The following is a 20,763-nucleotide window of genomic DNA, read 5'->3' on the forward strand; positions in this document are numbered from 1 at the left end:
CTGCTGCGGGCGGCGGCAGCTGCGGCTCGACCGCACGGTGCGGTCGCGGCGGGCCCGGGGGTGCGCGGCCGTGGGAGCCCGGCCAGCCGGGCGGGGGCACTTCCCGGCAGCGCGTCGGCCTTAAAATAAAGCTCCAGTAGCTCGTAGCTGAGAGGACGCGGAGACAGTGCCTGCTCCGGGGCCAGGTGTGCCGGCGGGCCCGCCGCAGCCCCCCACGGTCAGGGCTCCGTGCCCCCGTCACAGACACGGTCACTTCGGCCGCTTGCCCATAGCCATCCCCACCGAAGTACGAGGGAATCGACAGGGTAGTTTCTCATCTAGAAATCTAAAGGCTGTTAAGGAGCTCATGACTCACGGACTTCTCAGCAATTAAGGCATCCCCCAAAATATGCATTTAGATGCTGTGGAATGAAATTAAAAAGGAAAATTTCAGATCATGGCTTCTCTGTCAGCCAGTTGTGTTTACCTGTGCCTAGCCAAGGATGAGTGTTGTGGAAAGATGGACCACATCCTGTCCTGGGAACAGTGATACCGTGCAGTAATGCAGTTGGGATTCTACAGGGAAGAAAATCTTGTCCTCTAATATTTCAAAGGCTGGCTTACCTCTTTCAAGCCAGGAAACAAGGGCAATACTACAATTATGGTGAGAAAAGAAGGTTGGATGGAAGTTGTGAGTGCTTTCAAGTTGATAACTCCTCGTGGCGCCAGTGCCACATATGACCCACATATGACCCACATATGACCCACATATAACCCACACAGTCTCATATGACCCACATATGGGGCAAGCTTGGCTGTTCTCATTACTATTTGCAGTTGTAATGGGACTTTTAAGCCTCCTTTCATGGCTACAGACTTTTTCCTGAAGGTTTTTTGCTAGTCTTTGGTGTCAGGCCTATGTTACTCTGCCAAGTTTCGGGTGCATTGCCAGTTTGGCAGCCTTGTGCATCCAGCCATCCTTGGTGTGCAGGCTACCTCTGCTCAGTTAGGACATAACCATTCCACTTCCCGAGAGGCAGCAGGCAGGCTACCTTTGTCTAGCTGTGCCATGCAGTACTGACTTGCTGTGAATCTTGCCTCTCCTTTCCCATATTTCAGCCCTTTCTCTTGTCTTAGCACCCAACTAACAAGTGGCAGTACTGAAAAGGCAGGCAAGGCACTGACACAAGGCCAGGCCATCACACAAAACAGCTAAACTATGCAGGGCTTGTATCATCTTGTATACCTCAATCCAGTGAACTGAATCTCTGGTAGGGCACTAGGGATGCTAAAATTTATCTTTAACTTGGAAATATGGAACTACATCCCTACAATGTTTCCTGGGAGAACAGGTTTGTTGACAACCTGTCCAGGAGTTTAGACTGCAACTGGAACCATGAACATCAGCAACATCAAGGTACACTTGGCTTGAAGTATACTTTTGTTGTTCTGGCCAAACACTGAGCTAACCTAGACAACGGTGTCAGAGGGTAGTCACAGGCAGAATGACCAACTGTTAGCTGCATCCTTCCTCCCAGCTCTCCCTCAGTCATCCTCCTAACCCTTCACCAGGAACAAGCCACCCTCGAAACAAGCAGAGGCAGCTTCCCAACACCATTAAGCAGCCTTGCCAATATGTCTCATACACAGAGCACACAAGACTAGCCATTGTTCTAGAAAATGGATCTGAGATCCTGAAATCCTAAAACGAGACACAGCTTACCATTAGTCCTGGCTCAAACAAGAGAGGAGAGTAATGGCAACTACACAATAGCAGAGAGGAAGGTTCTTCCTGCCAAGCTGAGGCAGGAGTGCCGAACACTTCTATTTTCTTGCCAAACATTTCTATTTTCTTGCCAAACAGCTCTTGGACAAAGTCAAACAGCCTGCTGTTGCTAAAAGGGTGGCAAGCATACTTGGAGCAACCATTGAAATTGAGAAGCGAGTCTCATACTGATTGATTCTTGGAGAACTGAATTTGAACAATCCTAGAACTGGAAGGGCGAGATTAAGTGAGCTGGACCAGCAGCATCAGATTCCTTGTCAGAAATAATATGAGCCTGCAAAGAGTCTATAAAGGAGAGGCAGGAGCTCATGGTGATGACAACTGAGTGATGTACAAGAAAGCAGTATGCAATGATGGCACTTACAGCTAGAGCTGTGATGTCTTCCTCTCTTTGAATCAAATGCAGCCTCTTCTACCCCTGGTGCATTACACCTTTCTGCCTCATTTCTCACACCACCCCATTCAGGTAATGTCTGGTAATGTCTTGGAATTCTGCCTTGAAAAGGTGTGCAAGCAGCACTATCTGGGCAGCCAGCACTCTAGGTGAGATACAACCTACCCCTCCCTACTCTCCTTTCTTCACCTCATGTTGTTACTGCAAAGTTCTGCATATCTGTAAATAGTTTTACGTAACTGGTCTCAGTAAAAAGCTGAGGTTTTTTTCAGTATTGTATTCTGCATTATTTGCACTGCCTTTTTGACATCAAAATAACAACTGTTTTCCCGATTATTTTTCTTTGTTCAACATATATGTTTCTATTGGCATTCTTGGAAATATAGGAAGCCAAGGGCCCTAATGAAGGATGAAACTTTAGACAATGAACTGTCAAGGAAGAGGGGTTTCTACAGAAAGTAGAAACCAGGAACAAGAGAAATAATGCATAAGCTTTTTGCTTTCAAATCAGCAAGAACATATACTTAAGCAAAAAGTAGCTGGGTATTTTGCATAAAAGATTTTGCCAGAGCATCCCTCAGAATTTGTCCCTCCTGGTTCCCATGGGCAAATGAACAAGCCATAGCAGGCACTGATTCTATCTCAGCTTCCTACTCCCAGGCTTCAGCCATCTGCTCCCCTTTATACTCACAAATTTAGCGCATGATACAGTAAAACAAGATCCTGATACGGAGGCTGTTTTCAGATTCACTCTATGAAGTTGCCTTTCTGGCAGTCAAACTATGATGAAAACAGTGATGACTTAGGCTACTTTATGAACAAAGGCATGAGGTGCATTCAAAATCAGCTAGTAACAAGGACAGAATAGTAAATTCACTGATTTTGGCACACTAAAGTAATTGTGCTGCCCACTGCCAAGCTAAAACTGTGAAAACATCTCTGCTTGAAGGGCAGAAGATGGTAATGTTCCTTCCACCAATAACTCTCTACAATGGAAGAAAGTGGGAGCTGAGCAAAACTTACTATGACATTCTCTACATCCACCATCTGACAGTAGTGTGGATTGGGCACTTTGTAAAGCAACAGGCAGATGTCACATTCCACATCACAGTGCTGGCGTCCAACTTTTCTACTCCAATAGGTGATGGAAAAGCAGGAATCATGCTGATGATCTAACTTGCCAAATAGTGGATGAGCTTGTTTACAGATACCCAAGAACATTACTTTTCCCATTCTGAAGTTCTTTTTCTGCTGATGTTCTTCTCATCTTTGCTGCATAAGTGATGTCACTAGGCATTGCATTGCTGACATCCAGATACTCTGTGGAGTGGAAACTCTTCTTCTGCAATTAATGCAATTTTATCAGATCTGAAAAATTACCTAGAAATGGGGCAAATCCTCTTAATGTAACTCCTTTTCTGTCTGCTTCCTCTCTTCTTGTATGCAGTCCGTAATGAGTAGATAATGCTATTCCCAGAAGAAGCACGGATGAAACTCTGCCGTAAATTTTGATACTGAAGAGCCACTTGGAACAGGTCTGCAGAATGGTGGAAAATGGCACCCAGGAAGTGGAAAGCAAAAGATCATAAAAATCCTTGTAGTAGCAAGGTAGGAGAGGCCTTTTGGTAGCAACACTGGGTTTTTTTGAAAGGGAAATCTAATTTTGGAAGAAGAAGCCAAGTCCTTTGGAAAGTTGCTCACAAACATTCCTAGAATTCAGCTGGGCTGGCATCTCACAAAGCACTGGAGAATTGCAAAGCACTTTGGGACACTAGGCAGCAAGCCTGTGAATTGGCTGGCACAAAGACTATATTGTGTACTTAGGTTAATTTAACAGATATTTAGTCATGTGATCACCCCTGAAACAAATCTCAACTGCCAGATTTTCTGTCAATGTGCAGATACAAGCTTAATGAACACTCAATCACAATTGTCAGAACTCGCAGAAAAAATATGGCTCTGTGGAAAAAAGAAACTCCACTGAAATTGTCAGATGATCTATGGAGGATCATTTGTGCTCCTGAAGCATCAACACACCAACAGAGACTTTTGGGATCAATTAGCCACAGTCCAGGAAAAACGATCAAAAACGACTGCTGCAATGCTGCCAGATCACAGCTGCCAGTGAAGTCTTCCAAACAAGGAAATGGATGAAGGAAATCTGAAGTTGAGTGGTTGACAAGGATTATTTTACACTTATCTAAAATATTGACTAGTAACTTAGAGTAACTATGAAATGCAAACAGGCCAATTGGGACATTTACAAGATCAGGCTTGCAAAAAATAATTTAAAAATAGAGGATTAAGTCCTGAACCACCGAATTGTTAATGATAACACTTGCTGCTAAAGATATACCATCTGAATTAGGCTGAAATGGCTCTGAAGTATTAGAACAATAAGTTCTCAGTAACCATTTAAGTTAATGGTCCACTAAATTTCATTATGATGGATAATTATTCAGTCACTGTTGAGAACATTATTTTGCAAATACTTTGGGAAATTCCCTCTAAAAATGTGGTCTCAATGAACCAACACTGGTATAAAAAAATTGTTTTTCCTCTGAAACAGAAACCATAATAGCAGCTGCACAATTGTGGTGACCTTCTTGCAAAGGAAAGACGAGAAACAGTGTGAATGCTTCATAAGCAACTGTAGTTCACAGCCATAAGCTAACATTGCTATATTCATCTGAAAATTGCTACCACTCGGGAAAAACACATCTCATGTCACCCTCTATGTTCAGAGCTATTTCAGCATTCAATCTCAAAATGCCTCTGAACACGAGTCAGAGTCCTCAACTGTTACAGTTCTCAAAGACTTGAAAAAAAAAATCCCTGTTCATTTCCAAGTGAACCTCTAAGAGGAGCCATATCTAAAAGATGAACAACAAGCTCAAAATGTGAGAGAGGAGATTTAACAAATATTAGGTGCAGAAGAAGATGTGAGAGAAGGAGATGAAAATAAGATCCCAAAAGATTTTTTTAACGCTTTACTACATATAACTAGAAAGCAGCAATGAGTTAAATTTTCTGGTCAGGAGCTGAGAATTACTCTGATCTGAAATGGATATATGCAGTTTTGCAGTTAGTATTAAGCACTCAGTATATGACTGAAATTTAAGAGTAACCATCCATTAAAAAGCCAAGGCATTATTTACCAAGAAAAAAGAGATAACAAAAAGAGAAGACGTCACACATCACTGAGGAGGTGTATCAAAAGGCATAACTCTGCCAGTCAGTGCTTGGAGAGAAACATAAAACACGGCAGCATCTCTGTATGGACTACAGAGAACTAAAGCACATTGTTGGAAAAGAATCTGATCTGTTGTCACTGTAAGCATAGTGATCTGATCTGGTTTCTGTAGCACATTCAATCATACTTTTTATTTCAGAAATCAGAACATGAGTATTGACAAGTGAACTAGAAATGACTGCTTTCTCAGCTGGGCAAGATCTCTATAGACATAATGCAAGGGTTTTAACTTGTGCACAGTTGCTTTTGAGCAAATTTTGTTTGAGGATGTGGTATGACGCAGCTGGGTATCTGCTGTAGTATGTCAAAACGGTTGAAGAGGAGCTGTAAACCCTACAAGTGGGTTAGTATAAGAAAGAAAATTAGGCTTTACAAAACTTGACAGCACTGTCAGGTCAGGAAAAAAGAATTCTGTAGTATACCCTCAGCAAGTTTGCCAACACCACCAATCTGAGTAGAGTGAACAACATGCTGGAGGGTAGGGATGCCTTCCAGAGGCACCTTGACCTTGACAGACTTGAGAGGTGGGTCTGTGTGAACCTTATCAAGTTCAACAAGGCCAAGTGCAAGGTCCTGCACATGGGTCAGGGCAATCCCAAGGACAAATACAGGCTGGGAGGAGAACGGATTGAGAGCAACTCTGCTGAGAAGGACTTGGGGGAACTGTTGGATGAGAGGCTGGACATGACCCAGCAATGTGCACTTTCAGCCCAGAAAGCCAATCGTATCCTGGGCTGCATCAAAAGAAGTGTGGTCTGTAGGTCAAGGGAGGTGATTTGCCCCTTCTACTCCGCTCTCATAATATCCCACCTGGAATACTTCATCCAGCTCTGAGGCCCCCAGCATGAGGACATGGACCTGATAGAGCGAGTCCAGAGGAGGCCGCGAGGATGATCAGAGGGATGGAACACCTCTCCTATGAGGAATGGCTGAGAGTTGGGGTTGTTCAGCTTGAAGAAAAGAAGGCTCTGGGGAGACTTTATTGCATCCTTCCCATATCTAAAAGGAGCCTACAAGAAGGCTGGAAAGAGACTTTTTACAAGGGCTTTTTACAATAGCTTTAATAGCTATTAGGAAGAAATTCTTTACTGTGAGGGTGGTGAGGCACTGGAACAGGTTGGCCGGAGAAGCTGAGGCTGCCCCATTCCTGAAAGTGTTCAAGGCCAGGTTGAATGGGGCTCTGAGTAACCTGGTCTAGTGGAAGGTGTCCCCAATGGCAGGGGTTTGGAACTAAGTTATCGTTAAGGTCCCTTACAACCCATTCTATGATTCCATTCAGCTCACATTTCACAATTTATAGATTTTGCAAAAACACCACACAGATTAAGGGAAACCATTTCAGTGTTTGAAAGTATGAATTTATATTTTCAGTGTTTAAATGTTCTTACCTTTTGTTAAGTGACTAAAGTAATTAGTGGACATAGATGACATCTCTAAAACTGAAGGTAATTCCTGAAAAAAAGGACGGAAGCATTTTAAGCCAAAGCCATATTATAGCAGAAGCCCAACTCCTCAGCAGAGAAACTACTGAGGGAGCCAGACCCTCCCCAGTGGTGCCTGGTGACAGAGCAAGAGCTGAACACAGGAAAACATTTCTTTACTCTGATGGTAATTGAACGCTGGTAGAGGCTGCCCAGAAAGGCTGTGGTGTCTCTATCCTTAGAGATATTCAAGTGGACATGGTCCTGTTAGGCAACCTGCTCTGGCTGACCCCGCTTTAACAGGAAGAGTGGACTAGATGATCTCAGGAGGTCCCTTCCAACCTTGACCATGCTGTGATTATGTGATACTGTGCCACTCAAGAGGGAGCCCAGGAGCAGGTACATCTGCAAAGCACCTTCACTGCAATTTCAGAGGAAGTAAAATTATTTGGGATGAGTGATATCAAAATACAGGCATAGTACAACACCTAGAAATAACTCTTCAGCAAGTGTCAATATCTTTTATGTCTGCTCTGTGTTTGGGGAATGGACCAACAGTGTAACATCACAAAATTCCTAGGACTAAGAGTTAGAATCTGTAAAATCTTGAGAGGAAATCATACAGCATGATTGACCATCTCCCAGCATGACTAACCTCTAATCAAGGAAAGAAAAATACAGTCTAGAATACTGTCTTTAAAAGCTGACTAGTACCAATTTACCATGTGATCTCTTTGCACTCTATCAGAAAGATGGGAAAGCTGTAATAGGGAATTTTATGAGATGGGTTATACTTCACTGAAACTGCTATAATTGCTACCCTTCATTTGAGAAAAATGTACAAGACAAGAAACTCCTTACACCTACACTAGATCTTTCACCTAAACAAAGGCTTATGCTACTACTGAAAAGAAAGACATAGAATAGTAGGGATTTTCTAGATACTGTTCTGTGACACATCGTGTGCCTGGCAGAGATCCACAGACCAGAGAAATGGCTTGGATGTGCTGTGTTCAGGGAAACTGTACATTACTCAATACAGACACTATTTGAGCCTTGTTTGTTTAACTTGACTTTATCCTCCATGTTCTCTAATAACTTACCAGGTGCTATGTTCTTTCTAGCCATATGGCTGAACTGGAGACAATCAGGTTAGGAGAACAACAAATCAGATTGTCTTGACTTGTATTCTTGAATTGGTCCTTACCAGTTTCCATGATTTCAAGTGCAGTTTAATTAACTTTTTACACAGCTGTGGTCTAAACAGTGACTAGGGATTTAGACTTAATGATTTAACCCTAAATTATTATTCTACGGTAGGAAGATTAATAGAAAAGTTCGGGTTTTCTTTTTTCTAATACAAAATTGTTCTAGTCTCCAAAATGCAGCTATTTTAGGACGGTATCAACATATCAACAGCAATACAGCTTGACAAATTACCCATCTGTCATGGCTGAGCTCTTTTTGGATGATCTCTGACAAACTTAACTATTTTGTAAATTTTTATTGTAGACAGTTCCAAAAGACTTTCCTCAGTCGGATTTGATGCCCATCATGACAGATTACACTGTAGTTTAGCAAGATGGCCATCAATAGAAATAAGTTCAAATTCTATTTACAATTTTCAAAAAGCCTCGGAATCAAAAATTGCTACATTGAGCAATTATAACTGAATTCAAGAGCACCAGATTTCTTTTTTTATTAAAAGGAATGGTATTGTCCTACCTTTCAGGATCCCTAAAATGTCTTGTGCTTTACAAAATAGAGACACCATTGAAGGAATTCTTAACAGTTGATGATGCAAAGTACACTGGAGTATGTTCTGTCTGTGGTTTCGCTTCTGATTTTACTGCACATATTCTTGTATTATACTGTGGTTATTCATACATCTTTAATGCATATTCTCTTAAAGGCTGGAAACCTTTTTTGAGTTGGGACCACATGTATTGTATAACACTATTGCCTGCAGGAGCTTAATCCATCTCTGCAGCCTGCATGGATGGCTCTATGTCTCAGGGTACATGTATGTAAGAGGAAAGCTGTTTAGTCCCATCCTTTTCTCCTGAGAAGACACAGTGATAATGTAGGAGAACCATTTACAACATATGCTCCCTGAATAAGTGTTGCCTATATTCTCAAAGGAAAAGACAGAAGGCCAGGTGGAGGCATCCCAGAGACCTACATTTGATATATATGCTGTCAGTTGGACCACTTTGTACACGATGAGCTTCCCAGCAGTTAGCTTATCTACACTGTCAGGAATATGAAAATATTTTAGCAATTAAAGATCACTGCCAAAGAAAGGGGGTTTATTTTTCATTTACCCTGGATTCCCACATTCATTCAATTACTACTTCATAATTATTTGCTGTTCCAGTTCTAGTTCTAAACCCAACTCTCCTAATGAGAGACTCTAACTCTACCCCAAACAATCACTTCAAAATATTAATGTCATTTTATCTTCTCTCTTACTTGCTTCATTTAGGTATTTCCCTGGCTACCACTGCACTGAACAACAAATTTAAGCTTCCATCTTCAAGGTCTGATGTACTTCAGTCCTGATGACATTTACAAAATGGAGGTTTTTCTGAGCATCAGCCTGAAACTGATTTCAGCCCCTATTAGTTATTAATATAGCAGCAATTGTTATTCAGTCACAAATCCTAAAGACATGAGGGGAAGATAATGTCCAGCTGGCCAAGAAAAGCTGTCCAGCTGCCCTTTAAGGCAGCTCTAAGTCCCTTTTGTACCTTTCTATGAAAGGAAGATCGCCATATTTAATTACATAAAATTACATAGATTTGATAAGGTACTATAAGTTATTACATTAATAGATGGTAATACAAAATACTTAAAATGGGATAAATTCTTCACTCGGTGTAGAAAATATTTCTGAGTGGAAAACAATATACCAGCAACATAGCATGATGACTAAATGCTTTGTATCATGGACCAAGTCATCTCTTCCCTTATAACTCTAATATTCATTAAACTACTAATAATAGCTATGTTAGGTTGTGAAAACTATTTCTATATTCACAACTTGCTTTCACTTTGAAAGGACCCTCAAAAAGATTGCTATCTTCTTTTTGTAATAGGAAGAAAGTAGCGTAGCTCTACACATCTTCCTTTTTAAGAAAGGTTTTAGTTCCCTATAGTCAACTTGTCAGTCTGCAGATGCCAAATTTTTCAAGGTAGATGCTTGCTCATTAAGAATATTAATAAACTGGGGACCTCCTGCAAAATCCCAAGAACTATCTCACAGTTGTACCTGCCTTTTTTTTTCCTTCTTTTTTTTTTCTTCATGAAGCCACAAGAAATGGCCCTTAGACCCTGAAGTGTGTGTACCACCAGTTGAAAATCACTCCTCCACAAAGAAGTGGAAGCTTAGAAACCCAGTAATTTTGCAAACAGACTTAAAAGCATTGAGTCTGTTTACATCTGTGTTTTCCTACCAGAAACATCAGATTCAGATGTAACATTAATTTAGAAGATATTGGCAGGCCACTAAATTAATAGAAGTCCAGGGTGTCCTGTCAATTTATAATAGAAGTTCATTACAAGTGAAGAAAACAATAGGGTGTTATTAAACTACCAAAAATTTCTGCACATTCATTATTTAATTAAAACTTTGCTATGTCTTGTTTAAGCCATAGATGGATTGATGTAAAATCAATACTTGAATTGATTTCTGGTCTAACTCCTCTAAGTCAGATGAATTTCATCATATGAATTCAAACTGAATTACTTCAGATCACTCTAATGTTTAGCTAGAACCCGTAATGCCTTTTAATGCATGTATATGTCAGCTGCTAATTACATGAAAAATCTAAATTGTTAAGTGCAGGCATCATGAGTGAATACCTTCTCTCTCTTCTGTAACATCGCATTAGTTTCTGTTCTCCTGTTTTTGGCATTTCTGCCTGCAGAACTCCTCCAAGTTCTTCCTCGAGGCAGTGACAGTACCGTGAGCTCTTTGTAAGGCAAAGGGCTTCCCAACAGAGGGATCCGTCTCAAGCGAGCAAGCCAAACTGCCTGTTCCACCCAGGAGAGGGCACTCTCACACCTGGCCACGCAACCAGACATGGGCACCTATAGGAGGAACAGGAAAGTTAAGATGACAACTTAAAACTCGGTCAACTTGCACGACCAGTTAGTTATTTTTATAAATAAAGCTAATCTTCGCAATAAGTTGAGTCATCCAGATGCTGCTACAACAGGAACACTCTATGACAGACAGTAAACGTGCGGGCTAAATTTACTCGTAGTCTCTGAAATGTGCTGAATTATATGCAGCTAAAAAAAACAATTTCTGGCATGTAGGCCTCTCTGTTAGAAACTGGGATCATAAAAAGAGAGCTGTAGGTGTAACTTCGGTGGAAAAAGAAGGTTAAATTTAAAATCGACTTAGTTATATGAATATTATTTGCTGCTGAATTTTTTTAAATAAAGCATTATTATAAATGAGCATATGAACATTTAAATGCAAAATGCATATAATCTAATACTAACATAGCCTTTAAAGTTAATACTCATATAGATAGCTCATGAAATAAATAAAATAAGAATTAAAAATGCTCCAGGTTCAACTCCTGTTTCTAAAGCGACTGAAATCAATACACATATCTCTTGAGACAGCTCTCCTCTCCAATAAGAAATCCTCCAGCAACAATGAGAGAAGATCAAGCCTGATAGTTTTGATTTTTCTAAACTAAAGCCAAGATGAGGAGGGGGAAGTCTTGTTATGCAAGACATAAAACAGCAAAAGAGGAACAGAATGCTGCATGCTGGAAAGCTGTCATTTCAAAAATGTAATTTTCCTGTAATCATGGGGAACAACCTCAATAATTCCAAATTCTCTCTGAGTAATTCTAATAGAAAAAAATATCCCATTGATATGAACAGAATAAAATTAGGAGAATATGTAAATGAGAAAAAGATCTCCAAGAATTTTAACTTGAAGAACATATATTTAATCATACTTAGTGGGGTCACAAACACATTGGAGTCCCCAGGCAGTACACCAGGGCTGTGGGGCATCCACAGTCTCAGAGAGATGGACCATGCACATGGTGACTGTTCGGATGCACAGTGAGTCCAACACGTGTGAACTATGCATGAGCAACAGCCACTTTTCCATGAAAAGGTGGGCAACTGTGTCCTATATATAGGTTGTATGATAGACAATGCTTCCCATATGACATGGGAAATGATACAGGATACATGATTTAGGATGTTTGGTTATCCTAGCATTGGCTAATGAACATTGTCAGCCTTTCCCTATTGAGAGCTTGGGCTGAGGCCTTACAACCACTGATCTTATGTTACAGACACTGATCCGATTAACTTTACTCCTGCAGTAATCTTATGTAGTTTGAACTTCATTTATATATGGTATCTCCTGCTCCCACTTCCAGAAGTACTTCAAAGCAATATGCCAAACATAGTAAACAATGTGGATACTCAGAATTGTATCTCCCGCTCTATTAGTTATGGTCAACACCAATGCACAGAAGAACAGACCAATCTGCAGCTGGTCTGTGAAAGTTGCTATTGAAAGAACTGTTTGGTTTGAGGCTAAACTGATGATAGGATCAGTGAAAGAGCTATCTCCTGAAATCAGATACACTACAAAATTTTATATTTCAAAACGTGAGCTGACTATGTTCAATGGACTAGAGTTTTACATTTTGTGTATGGATTTTTCTAAGGGCAAAAGACTAATGAGAACTTAATTCAGAGGATAAACACAGGACTATATTATCAACATACCATAAAATATACTATGGAGTCAGACATGGAAGTCACTGAAATCAACACAAAGAGGGGATGTTATAATTTTTTCTAAGCATTTTCTTATTTAACAAAACCAAAACAAAAACAAACAAAAAACTCCAAACCAAAAAAACCCTAAAGCAAACTAAAATAAAACCTCAAAGCCTCTATTCTAAGACTGCTAGTCTACAGTCCTGTTCTGTCCTAAAACCCTGTAGAGTCTTCTGTAAAATAGTAAACTATAATAAAGCATAAAATATAGGAGGTATACAATGATAACCCCAGCATGCTGATTACATAAGGTACCGATTTTTATGTAATTTTGATCCTGTCAAAACTCATCATTGCTCTGTTCTACCACCTAAAAAGCCTTCCTATCTTTCAGCAAGAGAAAATTAACACAGTATATGGAGATTATGAAACAGCTGTGAGATAAGTGAAAGATGTGTTTTAAGGCAAGAGAAAGGAGTGGGGTATACTAAGGAAAAGAGATACAGTGATTCACATTATTCATTCAAATTTCATTTTTGCAGTAACAGACTCTGACATTTGTAATCCAAATGAGCACATGAAAATGAACCTAGGTACAAACCAGGCAAAATCATTGCCCTTTACTACAGCCTTTACTGGATGTCTACTACCTATAACATACAAGCATACTCACGGGAACACAAAGGAATCTGACACTTGATAAAGGTCATGTTTTCCACTCCATTCAGAGCAAAATCTGAATATCAGAAGACCAGCTTCTTTGTATGAGCTGTCTTAAAATATGTGAGGCATTTAACCCAGAGATTTTATGTACTACCTTTATAATTTTTGTCTATAGTACTCATAGGAGCACAGCACACCATAAACCGAAGTTTCATCTAAGAGCTCTAAGAGGCAGAAAAGAGTTATTACCCTTATTTTACTGGTGAGAGCCAATGGCACAGAAAATCACAGCCTACCTCTTTCAAAAGGAACTTAAGACACATCAGAGGGACTTAGATGTCTAAATTATTCTGAAGATGAAGGTCCAAGATCATACCGTAAGTCATTAAAAAGAAATCAGACCTACTGCAAAATGGTCCTTCTCAAAAAAGTACTGTAAACCTCAGCTGAAAAGCTGCATTGTACAATACATGTAAAACAAGTTTCGGTCTGAAGAAGTCCTAATTTGATGAACAGATGCCCATGGTACAACATTTTTGCAAAAAAATTGACTTTTTCCAGTCAAACCAAAGGGGAAGAGTAAACACACTGAGAAAGGACTAGATGCTTCTGTATATAGTTGCCAGATTTTTTTTTTTGTTTGGCTCATACTTTCTTTACTGTGTATATAAAAATCAAAATGCTGTGTATACTAATGGAGATAAATAAACAGCACTTGCAGATGACAGCCATACCAGAAGTAGACATTTGTTGAGATAAATGTCTATGTCGTACATTGTCCTGCAGTGCACGGTTAAAAGGGGGCCCTATAAATTGTTTCTATAAACCTTAATGTCTTGAAAGCCTCTAGTTCCTGAATAAACAACAGTTCTAAATGCAATCTCACGTTCCCCTCTGAAAATCCATTTATGCCCTTCCATAGCTTGCCTTATTTTACACAGCTCAAGCTAACAGGGATGATTAGTGTTATCCTATTTCAGATTCCAGAACAGAAGCAACATCTGGGGGTCCTCGTGTTTGCTTCTGCAATAAAACGTAACAGTCCATTAGGCAGGACAGACGTTCGGCTTTTACTCTACTTTCAAAATCTTGTAGCAGAATCCGTAGAAAGAAATAGTTCCTTACGCTGTCCCCTCAGAGCTGCCTGTTCCTCGGCCTCCCGTGTGAGGAGACACCGGCGTCTGCAAAAGAAGGGTGAGGGTGGAAAGAGGGCAAGGCGCTGGTCCGGGAGCATAAGAGGAAAAACATAGATGGGAGCAGCTGTATGGGCCAGGTTGACTAGATTCTCAAGGCACGTGAGACATTCCTGGGTTTTTTTTGCTCGGGGGCTTCCCTAGCAAACATGCCAGCTGTTCCCTCTGGGACACCTTAGGCTTTTCCCCCGCTACCTCGGACCGGCCCAGCCCTCCCGAGAGCGCTCCGTCACCCCTTCCCCAGCCGGTGCCTCGGGGTTCACCTGGTGCGGGGAGAGGGCCGGGCGGGAGCCGTGTCATCACAACGGCCTCCGCTGTGCCCCGGGACCCGGCTGCGGGCTTTACCCGAGGAGGTTCCTCCTCACGCTCTCTCCTGGGCCCGCCCGGTCCGTGCCGGGCCGAGCGGTGCGAGCGGGTCTGCGGCCAAGTGTCCCTGGGGCGGGCGGCCAGCAGGGCGGACCCCTGCGCGTCCCCAGGTGGGCAGCGCACCCTTCCCCGCAGGGGCAGCGGGGAGGAGGTGACCCAGAGCGCAGCCGCCTCGCCAGCACCACCTGGCCCCAGCCCCGGCCCCACCACAGCCCCGGTGCCGCTCCGGCCGCGCTCCCGCGGCCCCTCCTGAGGAGCAGCGACGGCCCCACCGCGCATGCTCGGCGCGGGCGCCATTTTGGTGGGGCCGGGAGTTCTCCAGCGGAGCGACGGCGGAGCTCGCTGGGCCCGGCGCGGAGGGGCGGCGAGGGGGTGCCCGCTGCGGAGATGGCCAACATCGCGGTGCAGAGGATCAAGCGGGAGTTCAAGGAGGTGCTGAAGAGCGAGGAGGTCAGAACCTCTCCCCCTGCGCGCTACCGCCACCCTCCCCCGTGTGAGCGTGGGCAGCGGGGGACGGTGCGGGCGCCCCGCCGGCCTGCGCGGGGACCCCGCTGCCCTCCCGGCCCCACCTCCCCGCGCCGGGGGTGGGCCCGTCCCGCGGCCTCGGGGAGGGGAATGGCGATTCCCGGGGAGACGGGGCCCGCTGGCCGTTGGGAGCCGGCGGAGGGGGCCGTAGGAAGCGCGGCGGCTGGGCCCGAGGAGGCCGGGCGGGCCGGCCCCCAGCGAGGGCTCCCGGCGGCCGGTGCCCGGGAGCGCTGCCAGGCCAGAGCCGCGGGGCGGGGCCGGCCCGGCCTGCGGGGACCCCCGGCACGCGCCCTCCCGCGTCCGCCCGCGCGCCGCCGGCAGGGCCGGGAGCGGAGGGATGGATGGATGGATGGATGGGTGGATGGATGGATGGATGGATGGGGTGGATTGGTGAGGGCGAGGTGGGGGTACGTGACCCCTCGCATCCCCCTCACCCTTCAGCTGACTCCTCTGCTCCGCCAGTACCAGAGGCTGCGGGGGACGGGTTTAATGTTTGGGGTTTTTCTGAACGGTTGCCATTAAAAACCCATTTATTTAGCTTGCCTGTATACAGAACTTCTTTTATCCCACTGCAGGTTTACTCACCTTCAGACTGATGCTTTTAAAGCCTCACTCGTTACAGTCATGTTACCTCGTTTCCTGAACAGTGTGTTCGGAGGTATTTGGTGGTCAGGAAGAGAGGCTGACTACCTTCAGGGCGAAAGGAAAGAAGTTCGGATCAGTCTGGGGGGATATATAGCAGTGTTTGCAGTGTTATATCAGTACAGTTTTTGCTATGTCTGTGTCTGAGTTGGTGGACGTCAGCCAGATAGGTTTTAGTGGTTGTGTCGTCATTGTCCTACTTGGGATGATGTTGCAGGTTAGATGCTTGTGAAATATTAATGTGAATATGTAACTCTTAAAGATGGTGTTATAGAAATCTGGATGTATTCACAGAGGAAAAATTGGGAGGATAATTTTTGAAAGATACTAATGGCTTAAGGAAAACAGGGTAGCAGTAGTTGATGTGCTTTTAAATTGTGTGCTAACAGCATTGTTGCTATGCAGCTTGAACTAGCACCTAGAAAAATGTAAGGGCCTTGTTTTACAGCTGCCTTCAGAGCCCAGGCTGATTTTGCCAAGCTATTGGACTGCAAATACAGAATTGCGTGTAGACTAAGAGAAATTTCTAGGTGGATACCTTTATACCAAAGCTAGATCTAGACCTCATACCCCATATAACCAGCTGATACTGTGGAAACAAAGAAGTCTCTATTTGGAAGTGCTGTGTACAGGCTTCAAGACCTTTTTTTTTTTTGGTTTATGTCGAAAAAAAAAAGAAGCCTTAAATGAAATAGGTTTTGGGAGAGGTCCATGCTAAATTTTCTTACTGTAAAGGTTGCATCTAATGTGTGCATTTTTCATTATTCCTATTTGTTTAGTCTTTGCATTGAAGGGCCTAGTACTGAATTTTGGAAATGAATACTACTATAAAATAGCCCTTAAGCTGCCTAAAGCTTCCGGAAATAAGATCATAATTCTTATGAAACTCAATTTATGGAATTTGAAAATTATGATAGAGAAGACTCTGATATTTCTTTTTTTTTTCTGCCACTAGTGAGCTATACATGAGTGTTACACTGATGTAGCAGTATGTATAAAACTGCTGTTTACAGACTATACTAGCTCCCCTGCCTTGAATACAAAATTTCAGCATTACTCAATGGTTATCAAAGTTGCAAGCAAATGTTTTTTGTGAACATTTGTACATTCCAAGGCAGTCAAACTATGGTGTCAGTATCACTTTTCACTGAATGTGAAAATACATGGAGTGAGATAGTGAATAAAAGTCCAACTAAATACTACAAATCGCAGAAGAACAAAAGAAGGTTTTCTTTCTATGTACTAAAATTATTATTAGACTTTATTTCTTTAAAAAAGAAAAAGAAAAGTTTTTCTTAAATGGTCATGCTAAATTTGTTATTTAGAAGTTTTTAAGTCCCTCTCTGAAGGCAGTGACTCACATTACCTGTACTTAAATTATTCTTGATTTAATGCTTTGAGTTACACTTGAACATGAAGAGCAGCCCCCTCCCCCGTTTCCTTCTAGATGCAGGAGGAGCACAAAAGCCTGGGGGAGGGGGCAGGCACACTGGGAAAAAGTACAAGGAAGTTTGTTCTCTGTCTTATTCCAGTACTCGCCTTTCAGCTGAAATAGAGTGATGGAACTAGAAATGTTTTTAACAGGGAGCAGCTGGATGGCAGTTAATTCTGCATTTGAAGTATGTATTGTAAGCACTAAATTCCACTTCTAAATATCAACGAAGATATTTATCCATAGCAAGGATAAACAAACTTTTCAGAATTAAAGAATTCTGAAATTAAAGAATTCTTTAATTCTGAAAAGTGTGTTTATCCTTGCTATGGATAAAGATGTATGAATCCTCACTACTCATAGGACTACATATACCTTTCATATTCCTTAGCACTTTGTTTCCTTGAGTTAAATGTCATTTCTGGGAAATCACTAAAATATGGAATATTATCTTGCTCTTTGGTTTACAGGAAAGATTTGAAGGATGTTTAATTTTTTTTAAGTTGAGTTTGGGGCTTCTTGAGTATTTTGTAAAGGCATTTTAAGTCTTTTCACATCTGAGCTTTATTATTTCTATTTTATCATAAACTCTACACATTAACTTAATAAGTAGTGTATTGTGTATTTAAGAGACATCCCTGCAACTTTGCATCTCTTAAATATTTGAATTAAATAGATAAAACCAGCAACAATTTCTTTGTCAGGGATGCTCTCCAAGGGATGATTTAAGTAACACTTTTTTACTTTTTGTGTGCAAAGAAACCTTTACAATTCTGAGGTAGATGAGGTACTGTGCATCTCTAACCAAGATGAAGCTGTTAAGTTAGTCTAGGAAGTAACTTGACTGGTTAAATATGTGTACTATACTGTATTATGCTAAGCTTGTATTAAAATTCTAAAATGAGTAGACAGTACATTAAATCAGATCATGGTCCTAGTCTAGGCAAGGGGTCAGTTGTTCACCTTTATCTCTTTCCTTTTCCTGTTGTTTCATTAATCTGATACCTTTTTTATGGACTGAAATTCAAAAGCCACAAAATGTGTTTGCAACAGAAGTATGAAGCTGCAGCATGATGGAGAAACCAAAAAATAGGTGGAAGAAAAGTATCCCACTTTTAGTAAGTAGTAAAAGGTTTTGGTGAAGGTTAGCTGGTATTATTTTAAAATAGAGTTACTGGAATGCTGCAGTAGGTAGCTAGATCCTTACCTGCTCTCTGTTTATAAGCAGCTGTCTTATGAGAGGAAATTCTAGTCATTATTAAATGACAGATATGTTGAAAAATCTTGTGGTCACTTCAAGACTGATGCTGAGACGTGTTGTAGTGGATCAGGTATGTTAAACATTACGTGTGGCTCATTTTCATATTTTAATAGAGCATCAGTGTTACACTTCTAAAAAATTATACTGTGCTAGCATTGAAGGATTCAATGTTTAATTGGCCATCCACTTTCTTTTATCACATGAAAATGTAAGGTATTTTCTAGCCATCTGTAAGTCAGAGCTAATTGACACCTTTTACAGTGAAACCTCTACTCTGATACTGAAGGTAACACACTGGGAAGCATAGCTTTCTCCTAGCAAGAAGAGAGATGCTGGTGTATGTGAAGTGTTCTCCTCTCAGAGATGTGAAGAGGCAGACGTTTATGGGAGGTAAACCCAGGTAGAGCTTTGAACAAATGAAACTCAGCTGTGGTTATGCAATACAAATATCTGCATGAACAGATATGTGAAGTAGCAGGTGACATTTGTAACTTGGTTGAAATCAAAGTAGCATTCAAGCAGAGACAGTAGGTTAATGACAAAAATTTGAAGTACCTAATTTCCAAGAAGGAAGTGGATATTTGTTTTGGAGTCTGCTATGTGTTTTTGTGATTTACAGGAGCAGTAATAGTAGTCTGCCACACAGTATCCCTTCTTAGACTTTTAAAGACCTACTGAGTGGCTGTGGTGTTGCCTTTTATCATTGCCTGTAGCAATCTTGTGATTTATGTCAGTTTATAGTGAGATACTAAGTGACATCTCTGAAATTTTCTTGCTTTTTGGAAAAGCAAGTACTTAATCTTCAGGCTCAGAAAAAGTCCATTACTTTGATTTGTTTATATTTGGGCAGTCTTGGGTGATAGATACTGAATTCACTAAGATGGAAACTTTTAGTAGTATTTGTGCTTTAACGCTAATAGAAGGATGCTTGGTTTTCCTCCTATTTATCATGTAGAATCAACACAGATATATAAGAATGAGATGTCTTCTGTTCTGGTTCCTGAGCCGTGTTTAACTTTTGGTTTGTAAGAACAGTCACATTGAAGTCAGTAGAGGTTTAGTGAGTGCAGTGGAATTGTTGTCATGGTTTAATCCCGGTGGGCAACTGGGTATCGTGCAGCTGCTGATTGGACACCCCACTCCCTGCAATGGAATGGGAAGGAGAACTGGAAAAAAGTAAAACCCATGTGTTGAGATAAAAAAAGTTTAATGATTGAAATAAAGTAACAAATTTTAGTAATAGTAATGAAAAGGGAGATGACAAAAAGGGAGAGAGGAATAAAACCAGGGAAAGACAGGGGATGCACAGTGCTATTGCTCACCACTTGTTCACCTATGCCCAGCCCATCCTTGAGCAGCAACCAGCCAACCTCCTGGCCAACCCCCGAGTTCATATACTGAGGGTGACATTCTGTGGCAGGGAATATACCTTTGGCCAGTCAGGTCAGGTCAGTTCAGGTCAGCTGTCCTGACCATGCTCCCTCCAAACTTCTTTTGCACCTCCTCACTGGCAGAGTACGGGAAACTGGAAAGTCCTTGACTTAAAGTAAGCACTACCCAGCAACAACTAAAACATCTGTGTTATCAACATTATTCTCATACTTAATCCAAAACACAGCCTTGTACCAGTTATTAGGAAGAAAATTAGCTCTATCCCAGCCAAAACCAGAAAAACTTTTTGTGTGAATAAAGTTAGAGTGTGCTTAGTTAATTAAAAGGCATAAAGGTAAAAAAAGGTGTAAAGATAAGAACTTTTAAACTATTGTTATTATATTGGTATCAGTCTCTCTTCAGTCTCTCAAAAGGCTTGCATATGATTAAAAAGGTGTGTGGGGGAGAGTGTCAGCACATTGGAGCACGAGACTGCTATGTAAAGGGATCTTAGTAGGCTGGAGAAATTAATGTGCTGACAGGAACCTTTTGAAGTTCAACTGAGGTAGGTACCAAGTCCTCCACCTGGGAGGAGGTAACTCCATGCATCAGTACATACAGCTTGGGGACTGACTGGAAACAAAGCAGGAAAAGAACTTAATGACCTAATGGGCATCGAGTTGAACAGGATTCAGCAGTGCTCTTGTGGCA

The 20,763-nt window shown here is 41.8% G+C and overlaps 2 protein-coding genes across 4 annotated transcripts in view; one reads left to right on the forward strand and one right to left on the reverse strand.

Moving 5' to 3' along the window:
- The window catches only part of SMIM14 (small integral membrane protein 14), a 56,515-nt gene extending 41,692 nt beyond the window's left edge, over positions 1-14,823 (reverse strand). Inside the window, exons 1-2 of one of the 2 annotated variants that reach the window (XM_027643015.1) lie at positions 14,719-14,823; positions 10,698-10,925 (exon numbers count right to left, since the gene is read on the reverse strand). In XM_027643015.1, the coding sequence (XP_027498816.1) occupies positions 10,698-10,919 (222 nt within the window). In that variant the 5' untranslated portion in view covers positions 10,920-10,925; positions 14,719-14,823. Of the gene's footprint in view, positions 1-10,697; positions 10,926-14,387; positions 14,507-14,718 lie in introns of those variants that run through there. The other variant, XM_027643014.1, reaches the window with a different exon arrangement.
- Positions 14,824-15,090: 267 nt separating this feature from the next.
- UBE2K (ubiquitin conjugating enzyme E2 K) overlaps positions 15,091-20,763 on the forward strand; it is a 46,112-nt gene continuing 40,439 nt past the window's right edge. The window contains exon 1 of one of the 2 annotated variants that reach the window (XM_027643013.1): positions 15,091-15,271. Coding sequence is in view for 1 of the 2 variants with exons in the window: in XM_027643012.1 (XP_027498813.1) it covers positions 15,209-15,271 (63 nt within the window). In the remaining variant the exon portion in view is untranslated. The remainder of the gene's footprint in view (positions 15,272-20,763) is intronic. The other variant, XM_027643012.1, reaches the window with a different exon arrangement.

This window comes from Corapipo altera, unplaced genomic scaffold (genome assembly GCF_003945725.1).
Source record: "Corapipo altera isolate COAL_440 unplaced genomic scaffold, ASM394572v1 22, whole genome shotgun sequence".
NCBI lineage: Eukaryota > Metazoa > Chordata > Aves > Passeriformes > Pipridae > Corapipo > Corapipo altera.